The sequence below is a fragment of the Apus apus genome, chromosome 3 (assembly GCF_020740795.1).
Source record: "Apus apus isolate bApuApu2 chromosome 3, bApuApu2.pri.cur, whole genome shotgun sequence".
Lineage (NCBI taxonomy): Eukaryota > Metazoa > Chordata > Aves > Apodiformes > Apodidae > Apus > Apus apus.
This window is the reverse complement of record NC_067284.1, coordinates 48,991,951-49,008,595: the sequence shown is the minus strand read 5'-3', so window position 1 is coordinate 49,008,595 and position 16,645 is coordinate 48,991,951. Positions and strand designations below refer to the sequence as shown.

The window sequence follows — 16,645 nt, the reverse complement described above, 5'->3', positions numbered from 1 at the left end:
GTGGCTACCTCCCAGTGGGAGGAGGAAGCAAAGGGGAAGGAAAAGCCAAACAGAAACAAACAAACAAAAAAAATCATGTGATAGCTACAGAGGTTATCAGTTACAAAAATAAAACAAAGCAAAATAAAAAGAAACTAAACCAAAACACTAACAACCTCTCGAAAGCTTATTTCAGCTTCAGATTGTTTACCGTAGTAAACAGGAATCCTACAAACCCTTTTTCATGGGAGCAGTATTTATTCATGTGAGCAGTCAGACTGAAGCAGGCAGGATCAAGTGAGCAAGGATGCTCATATGCAAAAGAGGAGGCAACCACAAACTGTGCTTTCCAAATATCCTACCTTTCGAAATACAAATGATTCTTCATTGTAAACAGGGTTCAGACCATTGTTCATCACCATGCGTGTCCGAAACTCTTTACGTATCGTGTCCGTGGGTAAACCATACATATCCACTTCTACATACGTACCAATTTTTTTGTCTGATAAGAACTGACCAGATATTACCTGCAACACAGCAACACAGCAGTGAGGAAAAGCAATACAAATACACAGCTTTTTATAAATACTGCACATATCAGTATTTTTCTATTGACAGCAGCCTGAAAAATGCTTTATACAGAACAGATATATTTATTATCTCTTGAAAATGGTATATTTAGTTCTAAATTTGCATTGCTCATTTGTATTGCTTTGGAAATGCTTTTGCAATAAGACCTTAAATATATCCTTAATTTGAAATGACTGTGCTCATTGTGCTATGGTATTAACAGTTGTAAGTCAGTCAGCTCAATTAGCTGAGGTCTCAGTGATGTGTTCACTATGTTACTGAAGGACACTGAACAAAGCAACCTGATGGGGCACTGCTATTCTGCAACTTCAAACTTTCTGTTCAGAAGCACTGCCATCTGTCGTATGTCTTGACTACAAAGAGGTGAAAGGAAAACTATTGCTCTGCTTTCACTTAGGTAAAGGTTTCAAACTAATCATACACCAGTCTAACTCCATATTATGTGTCTGGATGGCAGGATGATTAAAAAGCAAACAAACAAAAACCCCTCACAACTCCTCTAGATGGTTATGTTATGTATAGGAAGATTTATTGCAATTTTACTCCAAGATTAATCTAGCCACAGCAGGTGATTACTTCAGGGAAAATTTTTATTCAACAAAGATGATCTACTATTTAAAAATACAGCTAATATTTTCACTACTGTGATCAACAAAGGAAGCAAAAAACCTGAAACATGTCTTCAGAGAGCTAAGCTCATTTCACGCCTGTTTCACCATCTCACATTCTTCCAGGGAATACTCCAGATAACAAATCTGAGAAGTAATGTGTCTGAGGGTACCCCTGTGCCATCACTGGCTTCAGTCCACTCAACTCCTTATTAACAGAATTTATATGCAATTTTATACTGGTTTTAGTCACACAAGAAGTGCAAGTGCGAAATACATGATCTTGTGATGCTTAGAACTTATGTTCTTACCACCAGATCCCTCTTTATTCTTGGAGGGATTGTGCTGTCATTGAGATTAAAGAAAAACAACATTACTAAAAAGTTCTTGTTCTTCTGGGGGTGTAAATGAAACTCAATTAAATGTCTAGAACAAACAATGAACCCTTGGTTGGAGAGGGTTTGAAATTTCCATGCTGCACATAGAAAATGGTAACTGAAAGTTTAAGTCTTATTAAGCTGCATGTTGGGTATTTGAGCAAGGAGAGTAGTGTTAAGTCATAAAGCAGGTTTCACAATTGTCAGCCCTCCTTCCAAAACATGGTACCTACCGATGCCTTAGAACTGCAACAGAAGTTTTATGGACTTTGTCACTCATAGGTAATTCCAAAGTAAGACCTTCAACACAGAAACTATTTTTCTCTACTTATTTTGAAAAGATCTTGTCATGTGTGCCTATATTCCTCCTTGCTTTGTGGTGACAAGTGATGTTTGCATAACTTCATACTGTCCACAGAAATTATTTGTGTGGGCTGATGTAATTCAAAAAGAGCATGAGGGGTTTTAAAATTCAGTGATAATGTATAATAACAAACCATTTCTAATTCTATTAATTATGTTTTTTTAATTAATTACATTATTCTGTGTTCCACTCAGCTCAAGTAAACATAGATGTCTTAGACAGCAGTAAGAAAAACAAAAAACAGAGAAACAATTTGAGGATACCTACGAAATCCCAACACGTTTTCTGTAGATATCCTAGTTCTGTTGATGTTTAAATGCAATTTTGGATGTGATAAAATGACAGAAGATTGTCTATTGCTGTTTTACCTGTACAGAACATGTCGCAGCAATTACACCATCTACAGGAGTTTCAGAGAAAGGGTCAAATGTTCGATCTGGTCTTCGCATGAAATCTGGTTTAAGTAGATACCTTATTTCAAAAAAAAACAGAAGAAGAAAATTATTTTGTGTGGAAAATAAAACTTTGTGAAATACAAATAAAATGGATGTTTCTAGCTTTAAACAATGAACTCTCCTTCAGCACTGTAAAATACAGACTCCCATTCTACCTGCAGGTGTGAGGAAGTAAAAGGAAATATTACGCTTGTCTAGAACACAGATAAATGTTAATCTTAATTTTGAATTACCAGCTACTGAGAGATGAAATAAAATCTGGATTTCAAGAATAAAATAAAAATTATATAATCAAGGACATTTCAAAATACTTAAAAACCTTAAAAATTCATTAAGTTATCATATAATAAAAACTAGTTGCTCTCATTTGTTCTAATTCTTTAACACTTTGGAGAAATACACAGGACATATTAAATTTTATTTTTTTAAATGAAGCAGTTCCATAGAGTCAAGACTCATACAACAAATTTCAGCTGGAAGCTAATTTTTCCATCTTGGTAATAAAACTTTGGGGGAAATGGCTGATAATGTCAATACTGACAGCTTGTTAATTATAGTAGCATGAAAGGCACTACCATAATAACACTTACAATACATCCCTGAGGACTATACACGCAATCAACATATCAATGAAGCCAATACGTGCTCTGATGAATCAAAATTCAAAGATTCTGCCATCAAAATGAAATAGCAGTTGATCACAGAAATACTGTGCTATACATGACAGGGGGTCTCTTCCATTAGTGGAAAGAAATTTGTAAGTGGAGTCATCTTGTTAATTCTGCAGCCCTGACACATAACAGATGCTAGAAGATGATTTTTTATCCTCCCTTAGTCTCTATAGTGAATCACTAGCACATAATGTTATAAAGACCTACAGAAAATTCAGAAATAATTAAAAAATGCTGGAAAAATTCCAGTGGAAATAATGTCAATCTTTTGTCCCATTTTTTTTCATAACAGGACTTCTGCTTAGGAAAGTAATATTCCCTATTTTTCTTACATTATAAATGTGTGTGATTTCATAATACTTTTTTAATTTAACGTAGGTATGGGCAGAAGGGAACTATCAGAAACATCCTTCGCCTCTGTTTCAGGCCTGCTGAAATAAAAATGCCGGAAGTGGAGAGAGACTCAATCTTGTTTCACCAGCATAAAAACTTTAAATCAGAGAAAAATGAGTACAGACAGAAGGAAATGTATTTTTAAATTTTCATTGTCCTGCATGTTTTCTGTGACTGAGACAGCACCACATTTGTAATTCATATGAAAATATTCCACTGTGTTACTGCAATACCAGAAGACTGACATAAGAATAATGTAATTTAGCTGACAATTATGCCTGTCCTTCAGAGCATTTGGCAAGAGTGACTATGTGCTCTTTTACTAGGCTCCTGGGTCAAACAACAAAGGAATCATACTCTGCCATAAAACCAGCTTTGGTTTTCTTCTGTTTTTGTTATTCTGACTGAAGGGACCAGAGACTGCACCTTTGTCAAACCCAACGTCTCTATCCAGACAGTTCAAAACGGAAATTAAGGCATGGAGTGGCAAAGTGCAATGTTGCCTTTTCTGCAGATGAGAAATTTCTCCAAGCTTCATCTACTCAGATTCTGAATAAGATTTGCATTAGTAAAAGAGTTGTTTCTTCCCAGGATGAGTTTGCAGATTTTAATGTGTTTCTGGACTGTCATTTCCTATAATTCATCAAACTTCTCCTTTCTCTTGATGTTAATGATCAGCGTATCCTAATAAGGTATAAACTCAGCATTTGAGAAAAAATTATCAACATCACTTGAGGATCTTTTTTCATGCAAAAGTCATTAGCAAAAACTTAAATACTTCAGTGTTCTCTGTGAAATCTGCTCTGCAACTAAAGTACACAGATTAAAAAAATGTTTCCTATGTATTAAGACTCAACCTGTCCAGGTAAATGTGGCAATTCTGTGAACTATGCAATGAATCTCCATTCTGAGGCATATTTTCAAAGAAAGATAGAGAACAGAGACTGAAGATGTATTTAAATAACTGTGTATGGTGTTCATGATCTTCATAATTTGCACACAAAGCGTCTTCTATCTCATCTTTAAAAACTGGGCATAATTAAAACAGATACTCATCACAATACCTCCTTGCAGGGAATAATTCTCCCTGAATTATACTAATCTCTACTCTTCACCTAGTACCCTATTTTTCTTTTGTAACACATAATTAATAGCAACAAAATTTTATTAAAACCATAGTAAAGGATTCTGATACACACTGACAACAGTTTAAATCCCATCACTCACCCGCACGATCCGTTATATTCAAATTTTCCTTGATTCAACTGCATTGCTAAATCTGCCAGGAGAGAAAAGAATTACTACTGCCCTTCCTTCTGAATAATACAGATCATGAACAATTCTTTTTATTAAAAACAAAAGACTGTTTGTCCACAATAACTAGTTTAAATGAAAATTTAATTTAATGCATATAAAATGCACACAGCTAAGAAACAAACTAAAGCAATAGGAAAACTTCAAATTTCTTCACAGCAGTGACAACTCTTGTCAACCAAGTTGAAGTCTTTGCTGTGCTTAGAAAACAGTCTCTCTTTGAATTAAAATGTAAACAGTAGGCAGAGAAGCATCAAACTGTGGACATGTTAAGCACCTGGAATGGGATTTGGTATATGTATCTGCCTGAAGACATTACTAGATGAATTAAAAAAAAACAAACAAACCACAAAACAACAAAAAATCCTACTCTATTAGTTATACTCACAACTTTACTGAACAGGAACAATACGTCTCTTCTGAGTTTAGTCTATGGAGAGGCATTTAGATTCCCTGGCATCATTCTCTCAGCTGGGATCTCAGACCCCATTCTCTGATGCTGAACACAACTCTTTTGACTGGTCTAGAAATGCATTTGGCAAGTAGTCACTACTTTTTACCATCTTAATTCGTATGCTCCTTCATCTATACTCTGGAGACATGCACCCAACTGTGCAAAAGCTGTGTGCTGTGAAAAAATAATCTCCCTGTAATTAATACTTTTTATTAGTAAAACATTGTAATTTATGTGAGAAGTTACAATACTCTATTATTTTTCCATGAAAGGCCACTGAATTTTCCTTCTATGTAGGACTTTTGTATTGCTCCTTTTCTTACGCTTCCGTAATTCCACCCCACCATTTTATTTAGCCATATGTCTATTTCCTCCAAAAATGCCAGAAGCAAATCCATGGCATCTGTTTGAGAGTTACTGCCCAGGCCATTCTTTAGGATTGAGGTTCACTGGTCGTTGTTGTCTACCTGGGGTCTGATAGTTCAGTGAGACCATCTGGCAGCCAGCGTTCCAGAAAATTTGAGGCATGTAATTACTGGAATCCACTCGGCCTCCCTTTGGGTATATCCGACTCATTTGTCGTTTATTATAACTGTATAATTCATCAAGGAAAATGAAATAAAAATATCATAGAAATGTATGGTCATATCCTGGTATCTTCAAATTTGTCATACATTAATCTTACTATTCCTCATTCTATGAGCTACTTTCCATTTTCCTTTAAAGACAAGAAACACTGTAAATCTAGAAAGGTACACTTGTTTATATGTAGCACTAGTAGAGAAGTGGTATAAGGAGGTGAAAGGATACTTCACAAACTCAATGGCATGGGTCTTCAAATACCCTAGTCCGACTGATTCATTGAAAGAGGACATATTATGATGAATATTGCGTTCTAGAAAGAAAAGACAAGACATTTAAAAACACCTCTGTAACGATCAATTACAATTCAAAATCATGCCCTTTATGTAGTATCAGGATACAGCAAATTCTGGTCTGTTTTCCCACTCTTTGTAACTCATAGAACCAAAATAATCTGAAGAGAAATTTCATAATAATACTGACTTCCCATTTTCTTTTACTTATTGGGAAGTCAACAAAACTCTTTTTGATTACAACAAAATTGTTATTCAGGGCCTGTGCTGTGTGGCTAGTTAAGGCAAAACAACACGATAGTCTAGTGTGTAAAACAAAAAGCATCAGTTAACTGCTGACCACTGTGAGAATCATGCCCACCTTACTTGACTGAAAGATGAACTAAAAAAGGCTGTTTAGTTGGAAAGGCCTATAGAATACTCTCAACCTCAACAACTTCCTATTCTCCCAGTAATTTAGTGACTCCGTGTGGATGACCAATGGAATAACATGCTAACTTTACATTTGAGAGATCTACAGACAAAGATCTAAAAATATACTGATGAACATAATTAAATTGTGTCTTACTCTGTTTCTAAACTCAGGAATTGTAGAGATTTAAAAAGTACCTAGAATAAGCAGACAAATACTTTTATTTCATTCAACCTTTTATGTTACCTTCTGCTACATCGAAACCTTGAAATTTTACAGGTTGAGCATAGTTGACCATTGTTGATAAATATGGATGTATATTGGTTGTGGCACCTACATATTTGTAAGATGCCATCCATGCTTGTTCATCTTCCACAGTTACTAAACCCTGAAAACACATTAAAAAGAATAATCACTACTCGTGTGTGAACAAACACTATCGTTGGAATTTTCAAATGTGATACAAAATTATAACCAAATCTGCAGAAAGTTAAAGAAAGTGCAAATTAATACAATAAAAGTGGGAATTTAATGTGACAAATTCAGATTTTTTTTCTTACTGATATATGCATCAAACACTGCCAACGTTACAGATGCATGCAAGAGGACTGATGATAGAAAGCTCCTAACCAGCAGGCAAATATTGTATGATGTTAGTAAGATAACTTTGGCATAAAAGAGAAATATTACAACAGACTGAACAATGGTGGGAGATAATGATATTTGTCAAATGAATTCCTAAGAATTCTGATTTAATATACATTTTCTCATGGCAAGGATGGTGGGGTTGTACTTGGTGTACTCCGTATACTTGGTACTGAGTAGAACTTTCTCAACATCAAAACACAAATAGGTTCAATTACTAATCCTAATAAAAGCAGACCAAAATATAGCGATTCCAACCTTCATTGGACAAGCAGATGTCACAAAACCAACAAGACAGACAGAACTCATATCCTATGTCACTTAACATTATAAAATTCTGAATCCAACAGTCACATAAAGGTGCACTACATTTATAACAGAACTTCAGAAGTTTTCTACCATTATCTGCTAGAAAACCACAATAGGAAGCGCTTCACATGTGGCTCTACTTGTCCAACTTTCTCCTTCCCCTAAACTAGTTTGAAACACATTGTTTTCCCTGAAAGAAAGGAAAGAATAAGGTAGACCGCTGTCTATCTAAGAAAACTCCCCAAGGCTTCCCATTCATGGCATTTTTCCCCAAAACATTTTTGTTTGTTCTCCTACCAGTGAACTAGTTACCAAAAAAAAAAATAATCTAACTTACTGTAGAGGCTGACAGTGAAGTTCTGCAGGGAAGTACTAAGTATATTAAAAAATTCTTACAGTACAGCTTTTTATTTTCAGAATGCAACCCATGTTTCTCAGAAAGTTCTCCTCCAATTCTGTATCAGAATATAATGAATAACAGGAAGGGCTGCAAAGTCCTTTCTCGAGCACTAAGTCTCAGCATGTCTATCAGTACCAGATCATGGAAGGAGAATGCAGTTTACAGTGCCTACATTACTGCAACTCATTTATTTAGGAGATGGGAGAGTAGAAATACAAAATTATTTGCCAGTATCATAGGCATGTACCTGTACCTGCTATTTAGTGCAGACACATTTCAAAAAATGAACTCCATGTGAAATGAAACAATCTAGGCCGTGATTTAAGACAATTACAGCCACAAGGAGCATCCTTTTTTGACTGCATAGAATAGCTGAGTTATCAGAATGAGTCCAAGTGCACATCTTTTTATGAGCATTTTAGACTGAATTAAACTTGCAGTAGCCCATGAAATCAAAATGATACCATATTTTAATGCTGATCACAAGGGCTCAACCCAACTGCTTTTGAGGAATACACATGTTGAGGCTTCACAGCTCTGTTCCCTAAATATGCCAAGTGGTACATCCCTTTATTAGTAGAAAACAGGCATTTTTTTGTCACTGCATCAGTATTTGTTAATAGAGCTTAGATCAAATTAAGGTCAAATTTCTTCTAAGGAACTAGTCCTAACTGAGGAAGAACTGACCACCCATCTTCTATAAATCATGCTCCTTCTATGTGCCTTTTGCTGATTGCTCAGAATTGTTAGTTATATTTTACTATCTTGCTCCACAAACAGCTAAGTAATGAAACACAGTGAAAAGGTAGTCAAAGGGGATTCTGCACACCTTAGTGCCAAGGCAATAGTTCCTTGCAGATGATAGCTGTATGACTACATTGCTGACACTAGCTCTAAGATAATGTTCTAAGACAATCTAGTGGTCATTGATTTTATGTTATTTACTTGCAGATGCATAATTTTTCAAGAAAATGGGCTATATTCTTTGCAGTGTTCATAACTTTAAAACTATGAAAAATAGTAAAGACTAAGGATGGAACGTTTCTTAAAGCCTACGGGAATAAAGAAATGGTTACAACAGCACATGACCCTTTCAGGGGCTTGAGAGCACACTGGAGAAAAGTTGATCTCTCTAGGGTAGTTACTTCTCCCTACCCCTCAAGAAAAGATGAAGAACCCACTTAGAAATCAATACAGGTTGAAACAAAGTGTGGTTAGGAAAAGGAGCAGCTTTAATGAGAGATGAGAAGAAAGGAGAAGAGCAGAAGGAGGTGGGAAGAGTCTTACAGAAGGGATTCCTGGGAGAAGATAAATGTAGAAGTCCCAAGGGAAAGCAAAAGGAGGTAAAAGAGAGAGGGGAAAAAAGTGCGGTCAGGGTAAGGGAAGAGGAAAAAGAAGAAGCAGGGATGATACATCTCAACACCATTCAAAGAACTGCAGTTTCCCAGTGCATGACATTTGAGACCAAGGTCACATTTCTAAGCAGGTATATGTCATGCACTCCTGTCTGCCCCGAAATTTTCTGACAGCCCTGACCCCAATATAAAAGTACAGCAGAAGAAACCCTAGAGGAGAAATGAAGGTATAGTCACTTTCAAAACTACTCTGTAGTGCAGTGAAAACTGTGCATGAAATTGTTAAATCACTAAAAATGCATGGTAAGTAAAATGTATGTTATATATAAAGCAGTAAAACAAACTACATCACATCCTATGTGTCACCTTTTTATTGTTTTCTTGCTCAGAATCTTCAACAGCCTATGGGAAAAAAATATATATACATTACCCAAAGAAAAAGCAATTGGAAACACTCAAAGTAAGAAAAAAAAAAATCTTCAAAAAGTTAACGCATTTAGCAAACAGCAAACCCTTTTCCACCTTTCTGTGCAGAAGGTAGAAAAATTTTTGGTTTCTTTCAAATCTGGATATAGAAGATAGGAAATCCATCAGCTGGCTAGCAACGGGAATAGAAAGGAGGGTGCCAGACACTGAAGCCCAAACCAGTGCTACCATTAGATGCTGGGGACAGGAAGTTTCAGAGAAGAACGAAAGAATGACACACCCAGACAACACAAAAGATCATCTGATCTGGATATGCAAACTGTCCAGGCTCTGAAAACTTAGGAGTTAAGACTGCTGTAAACTGTGCTTTAAACGCCCACAATTTAAAAAAGGACTATCTATAGACATAATTTACGCTGGGACAGTCTGCTGTCTATCTTCAATTACAAGCTGCCACTACCAAGAATCTTAGACAGATAAATGTTGATTTGGCACTGAATCTACATTCCTCAAGAATAAGGATCGAGTCACTGATCCGCAAAGAAGGAGAGAAGTTACCCAAGGGCACTCATGAAGATGAGTGACTAATCTAAAAAACAAAACAAAAACAAACCTCAAAACATTCAGGTAGTTAAGGACCAGCTGACTTAGTAAGTAAAACCCACCCTAGAGCAAATAACTTAAAAAATACTTCAGTGGGAGGATTCATAAAAGTCCTAAAGAAGCAAAGATAGTGACTTTCAGAGATACTAAGAAGGCAGGTCAGAGGTCTCAGTGATACTGCTAGAGACATACTGCCAAGGGCACTCTGTGCTATGAAAGATTCTCCATACCTATAGTTCTATCTGGAGTAAGATCCAAAGGCAGCAAGGCATGAGAGCAGAAGTGGCCAAAATACTTGAGTGAGAGGAGCACAATCTGATAAGGTACCTTAGCACTCACGTGTTTTTGTTGGTTGTTGTTTTTTTTCCTGCAGCCAGCAGCAATAACATGTTCAGTGCTAAAGAAGCCTTAGTTTTTAATTCCAATATTCTGTATCTAAGCACTGTCAAGTAATATTCAAGTTACTGAGCACAGACTGATAAACTGTATTAATCAGGTATTAGTGGAATAAAGTGGGCTCTTACCCTATTTGCCAACTGGGTCTCTGTGCAGCCCTACTGTCCTACCATCCCACTGTGGAACTGAGCGTCCTATTTTGCCTTCACTGCTGCAGGTAGAAGGGAGAATCTAACCCTAAGAGTTAACAATAAAAATGACCCTTGGAATCCCTATGATGAAGACACAGGATGCAGTCTTGCAGAAGGCTGAGTGAGGAAGCTGATGCTCCACCTGATATTAGGGCACCATAAGTGAGGTGCAAAGTAAAATATCAGAGGCAGGAAACTGCCGCCTTTAATTAATATTTTTTATCAAATCCTCCACACATTACCCTAAATACTGATACTGTTTCCTCAATGAGTATTCTACCTGAACAAGCAGAGAGCATTTTTGGCTACAGAATTTTGTCTTCTCATGAACCTAAAGGTTAGGAATCTGGTGAAGATCTCAGGTTTGACTCTTCTGACAACATGTGCCATGATGCTTCCACAAAACAGTGTGTCTTTTCCACACACTTCCAAAGAAATGTAAGAAGCAATCCCACCTTTTGACACTGATGGCAACTGCTTCTTTTTGACTGTAGTCATCTACAGTAAGGTCACTTCCAAATTTGTACTCTGGGTGAGCTTCTTCTTCCTGGTCAGCTGCACAGAAAAGAAAAAGGATCAGTGCAATAAACACAGCAACTGTGTTTTGTGAGAGGTAAAACAAATGACAGCTGACTATAGGTTTGGTTATTTTCTAAAAACAGAAATAAAATCCAGGGCTTTAGACTTCTAAGCATTAGTAATAAATTACAGTTAAGGCACAAGATTTTTCCAGCTTTGACACAGCTAGAAAGATAAATTCTGTTTAGTGTATTTTTGAAGGAATCAGTAATTTGTTTAGTAAAATTGAAAAAAGGAAGAAGGAGGAAGGAAGGAAGGAAGGAAGGAAGAAGGAAGGAAGGAAGGAAGGAAGGAAGGAAGGAAGGAAGGAAGGAAGGAAGGAAGGAAGGAAGGAAGGAAGGAAGGAAGGAAGGAAGGAAGGAAGGAAGGAAGAAGGAAGGAAGGAAGGAAGGAGGAGGAAGGAAGGAGGAAGGAAGAAGGAAGGAAGGAAGAAGAAAGAAAGAAAGAAGAAAGAAAGAAGAAAGAAAGAAAGAAAGAAAGAAAGAAAGAAAGAAAGAAAGAAAGAAAGAGAGAAAGAGAGAAAGAGAGAAAGAGAGAAAAGAGAGAGAAGAGAGAAAGAGAGAAAGAAAGAGAGAAAGAAAGAGAAAGAGAGAAAGAAGAGAGAGAAAGAGAGAAAAGAAAGAGAGAAAAGAGAGAGAAAGAGAGAGAGAAAGAGGAAAGAGAGAAGAAAGAAGAAAGAGAGAAAAGAAAAGAAGAGAAAGAGAGAAAGAAAGAAGAAAGAGAGAAAGAAGAGAGAGAAAGAAAGAGAGAAAGAAGAAAGAAAGAAAGAAAGAAAGAAAGAAAGAAAGAAAGAAAGAGAGAAAGAGAGAAAGAGAGAAAGAGAGAAAGAGAGAAAGAAAGAGAGAAAGAAAGAGAGAAAGAGAAAGAGAGAAAGAGAAAGAGAGAAAGAGAGAGAGAGAAAGAGAGAGAGAAAGAGAGAGAGAGAGAAAGAGAGAGAAAGAGAAGAGAGAGAGAAAGAGAGAGAGAAAGAGAGAGAAAGAGAGAGAAAGAGAGAGAGAAAGAGAGGAGAGAAGAGAGAAGAGAAAAGAAAGAAGAAAGAAAGAAAAGAAAGAAAGAAGAAAGAAAGAAAAAAGAAAGAAAGAAAGAAAGAAGAAAGAAAGAAAGAAAGAAAAAGAGAAAAAGAAGAAGAAAGAAAGAAAGAAAAGAAAGAAAGAAAGAAAGAAAGAAAGAAAGAAAGAAAGAAAAGAAAAGAAAGAAAGAAGAAAGAAAGAAAGAAAGAAAGAAAGAAGAGGTTTTGGGAAATATCAATAAATGAAGACATTTCTTTAAATAAAGATGTGAAGAGTTGCTGGTGTACAAGCTTCTCATGCTCACCATTAGTCTCCTTACAGTCATACCTATAATAGGAATAATTTTCATTTGCTTCTAAAGGTGATTTTCCATTAGTGTAGTCAAAGAATCTAAAAAAGTTCTCTTACAAGACAAGATTGTTAATCGTATTATTCATATGGCTTAAGCAATATTTTAGAAAATACTTATGTAAGCCTCTTGGCAGTCTAGCACATAATATCACAGCACAGTAGGAGCACTATTAGAAATGAGCATTCCAATGAAAATGAGCCCTGCAAAACAACAGAATCTCCTCCGTATTCCTTGAATCACCTGAAGAAAGATACTGAGAGACCTCAAAAAATTTGCTGTACTTCTGTCTTTTTCAGTATGGCAAACCACAGGCACCAGATCTAGATCACAAAGAATATCTTACATGAGCAGCTCTACTGACCTGCAATAGAAGTGGCTTTGTGCTAGTAAAAAAAAAAAAATAATAAAAAGTCAAGGAGAGGAGCGAGGGGTAGGCTAAAGCTGGACATTCAGTATGACAGGTGTAACAAGCCAGTACCTTGGTACAGACACTTGCAGCAGTGCATGATCTACCTCTTATGAAGGTGGCCATTTACATCAGTGTGCTGGTTTTGACTGGGATGGAGATAATTTTCTTTATAGCAGCTAGTATGGGCTATGGTTTGTATTTGTGTTGGAAACAGTGCTGATAACAGAGATGCTTTTGTTACTGCTGAGCAGGTTATACACACAGTCCAAGGCCTTTCTGCTTCTCACCCCACCAGCAGTAGGCTAGGGGTGCAGAAGAAGTTGTGGGACACAGCTGGGACAGCTGACCTCACTGAGAAGGAGGTACATTCCACACCACAGCGATGTCATGCTCAGCCTATAAATCTGGGGGAAGGAGAAGAAAGGGGAGGACATTTGCAGTGACAGTGTTTGTCTGCCTAAGTAACCATTCTGCATGATGCTGCTTGCTTGGAGACAGCTGAACACCCGCCTACTGATGGGAAGTAGCAAACTAATTTCTTGTTTTGCTTTGCTTGTTGCATGTGGCTTTTGCTTTGCCTGTTAAAACTGTCTTTATCTCAACCCACAAGTTTTATCACTTTTACTCTTTTGATTCTCCTCCCCCCACCCCACAGAGGGGAGGAGCAAGCGGCCGTGTGGGGCTAATTGCTGGCTGGTGTTAAACCATGACAAACAGAAAAGGTGAATCACACCCTAGATACGTCTTTTTCTCTGTTGGCCATAAACACATTCCACATCACTGGCTCAGATCTAGACATTACACTGAAGACATCTGAAGTTTGGCACGAAAATCTTACCCTCGTGTTATCCTTATAAAGCATAATGTAATAATCCAATCTGATGCTAACATAAGTATTAAAAACAAACTGGTTTTAATCTGGACAAATCTGTTTTAAAGCAAAGATGACAGCTTCTCAGTCTCTCTCACACAGACACATACACACACGGTGAAAATCAGACTTGGTTGCTGCTCCAATACAACTTCTGAACAGTAAGTGGAAGTTAAAAATCACTACCAGTACCACCAACAGAGCTCCTATTCTTATCACAGCCCACCAAGGAGCCAGCAGCAGCTGTGGTATGTATCTGAGATGACAGGGTAAGGCTGGAGATGAGTATAAATGGTCCTGCACTGAGCTCAGACTTAATGCTGCTGCCACAGGCTGTGGACATGTGGGTAACATGCATACTAGCTGCTCATGAAGAACTACTGATTTACTACAGGCAATGTTTGAGAGCCCTTCTCTATGAAATCCTCACCACTTTCTATTTCTTCTTCATTATCATCCTCCAGGATATTTACAGGAGCAGCAGTTTCCCCAGCCTCCATCATCTTTTTCAGAGCATCAAGCTGTTCTGTTAAAAATAAAAATAAATTAGTCACTACACAAACAGTTTGTAGCACAAATAAATACATTAGAACAATAATAAATTACTCACTGATCCTGAGAGCTACTTTCATTTAATAGGTTCTCTATTACTGCAGTTAGCAATAAAACTTTACAGAGTAAGTGCATCAATAGACATATACTGTTGCTAGATCTGAAAAGTGGGGGCTGTGTCTAAAGCTCACTGAAGTTAACAAAAATACTTCCAAAGACTTAAGAGGTCTTTGGAGCAAGCATATTACTTCTTCAAAGAATAACTAGATTGCTATGTCTTTGGTGCTTGATCTTTGCAAATAGAGGCAAAGTGCTTGATTTTTGGTTACGTTCCCATGTGCATTTCAGTTAACACAGGTATGTACACAATCATGTATGACTAAGCCAGTGGGAGGTCTGCATGCTTATGTTTGAATGGAGAAGGACCAGGTTTATCACTACAGCTATACTGGAAATGAATATACTAATTATTATTCTTACTGAAAGAAGATAAATATCAGAATGGGCAATAACAGCAAGATGAGTAGTTTAAATTCCATTTAGTTTTATGGTTATCACGGAAAAACACAGAAATGCAAACACACCAGTAAAGGCAGAATTTACAAGAGATTTTATCTGTGTTATATTTTAGCTCAACCAGCAATCTGATGGAAGTTTCCAGGATTACATTCCTAGGCCTATCTATGCCTATGCTGGTATCAAGTCCTACACTCTGGCACTTATGTGACACACAAGGGCAAACAAAGTGTCATTTACATATAATTTATAATCTACCAACACTGAAGTAAAAGCAATTTGGAAACCTTAGTAACAAAGCCTATTTGTATCTATCTGGACTTCTGTTTAATTTAACACTTGACAAGCTTTTTACTTACTTTTTTCTACTTCAGGTTTCAGTCTTTTATTCTTTATGAGAATTTTCTTTTGAGGTCATTAGGAGAAGGTAAAGCTTTACCTTGATCAAGCTGTAAAATAATTTAAAGAAAAGCCTTAATACAGCTACTTGGCCTCTTATATTCCTGCTAAGGATCTGACTTAGTCAATGGTAAGGGGCAGTGAAAAAGCAGTGCCACCTCAGGCACAGCCCTGGGAGGTACCGTGACTGTCTTCTCTGCTTCTTCCCTACCCCATGGCAAAGCTGTACTCAGGTAAATGATGCTGGCTCAAGCCAGCACACTGCTCTCCAACCTTGCCATCCTCAGCTGCACTGATCAAAACAGCTCCTGCTCTCTCCTGCCTAGCACTGGGCATGGATGTAACCTGCAACTCTTCATCACAGGGCTTCCCTCTCTCCCCGTGGTTCACACACAGTTCAAGACACAGTTTAGCCTATTATCATTTTTCTCTCAATAAGTCACCCTTTATGGTCCCTTCAAGCTGTAATAGCGCAAGTGAGGCAGCCCACACGCACTTACGGAGTAGAAATGGGCTGGAACTGGTGAATGGAAAACTACCCTATTCTTAGCTAGTTAATGAGGAATATTTTTACATAGTAGGGCTACAGAGTCACATCTTCAGTATTTGTGAAAAGCTAATGGCAATTTCCACATACACAAAGAAACACTACTAAGGGTTTGTTCCAGTTTGGAGAAGGAGAAAAAAACATTATTGAGAGAAAGAGTACAAAAACCTCTGATTTAAGCTCCATCACTTCACTGAGACTAAGAAACAGAGATTTGGTATGGTAATGAGCATGCCCTCCACCTAAGGCTTGCTAAGAATATATGCAGGGAGTTGCTGCTATAATCGACTGTGATTTTCCAGTGAGCCCGTAAGTGATCTAGAAGTAGAGGTATTTCAGGACTAGTAAAAATTACTGGAGGAAATATTCAGACATTCTTAATCTTAAATCCAACCCTGAGCTATGCAGAAGCAGCTTGCTAGATGGAGAAACAGAACAAAACACTATGACTTGAAACACATAAAAGCAGCAGAGGTGACAAGTAACAACCCAGCAAAAAAACCCCAAATCAATCCAACCTGACAAGAACAGGTTCAAACCTCCTTGCATGGAGGGTAATTATCCACAACCACCAGGCTAGCTCAGTCGTGGG

General features: G+C 37.2%; 1 protein-coding gene across 1 annotated transcript in view; it reads right to left on the bottom strand.

Moving 5' to 3' along the window:
• The window catches only part of LOC127382866 (1-phosphatidylinositol 4,5-bisphosphate phosphodiesterase beta-4-like), a 290,239-nt gene that overhangs the window by 43,610 nt on the left and 229,984 nt on the right, over positions 1–16,645 (bottom strand). Inside the window, 12 exon segments of the mRNA XM_051615011.1 lie at positions 342–506; positions 2,288–2,390; positions 4,666–4,717; positions 5,674–5,798; positions 6,017–6,101; positions 6,740–6,881; positions 9,569–9,604; positions 10,187–10,217; positions 11,274–11,373; positions 14,470–14,565; positions 15,467–15,508; positions 15,511–15,556. Coding sequence (XP_051470971.1) covers positions 342–506; positions 2,288–2,390; positions 4,666–4,717; positions 5,674–5,798; positions 6,017–6,101; positions 6,740–6,881; positions 9,569–9,604; positions 10,187–10,217; positions 11,274–11,373; positions 14,470–14,565; positions 15,467–15,508; positions 15,511–15,556 — 1,023 coding nt within the window.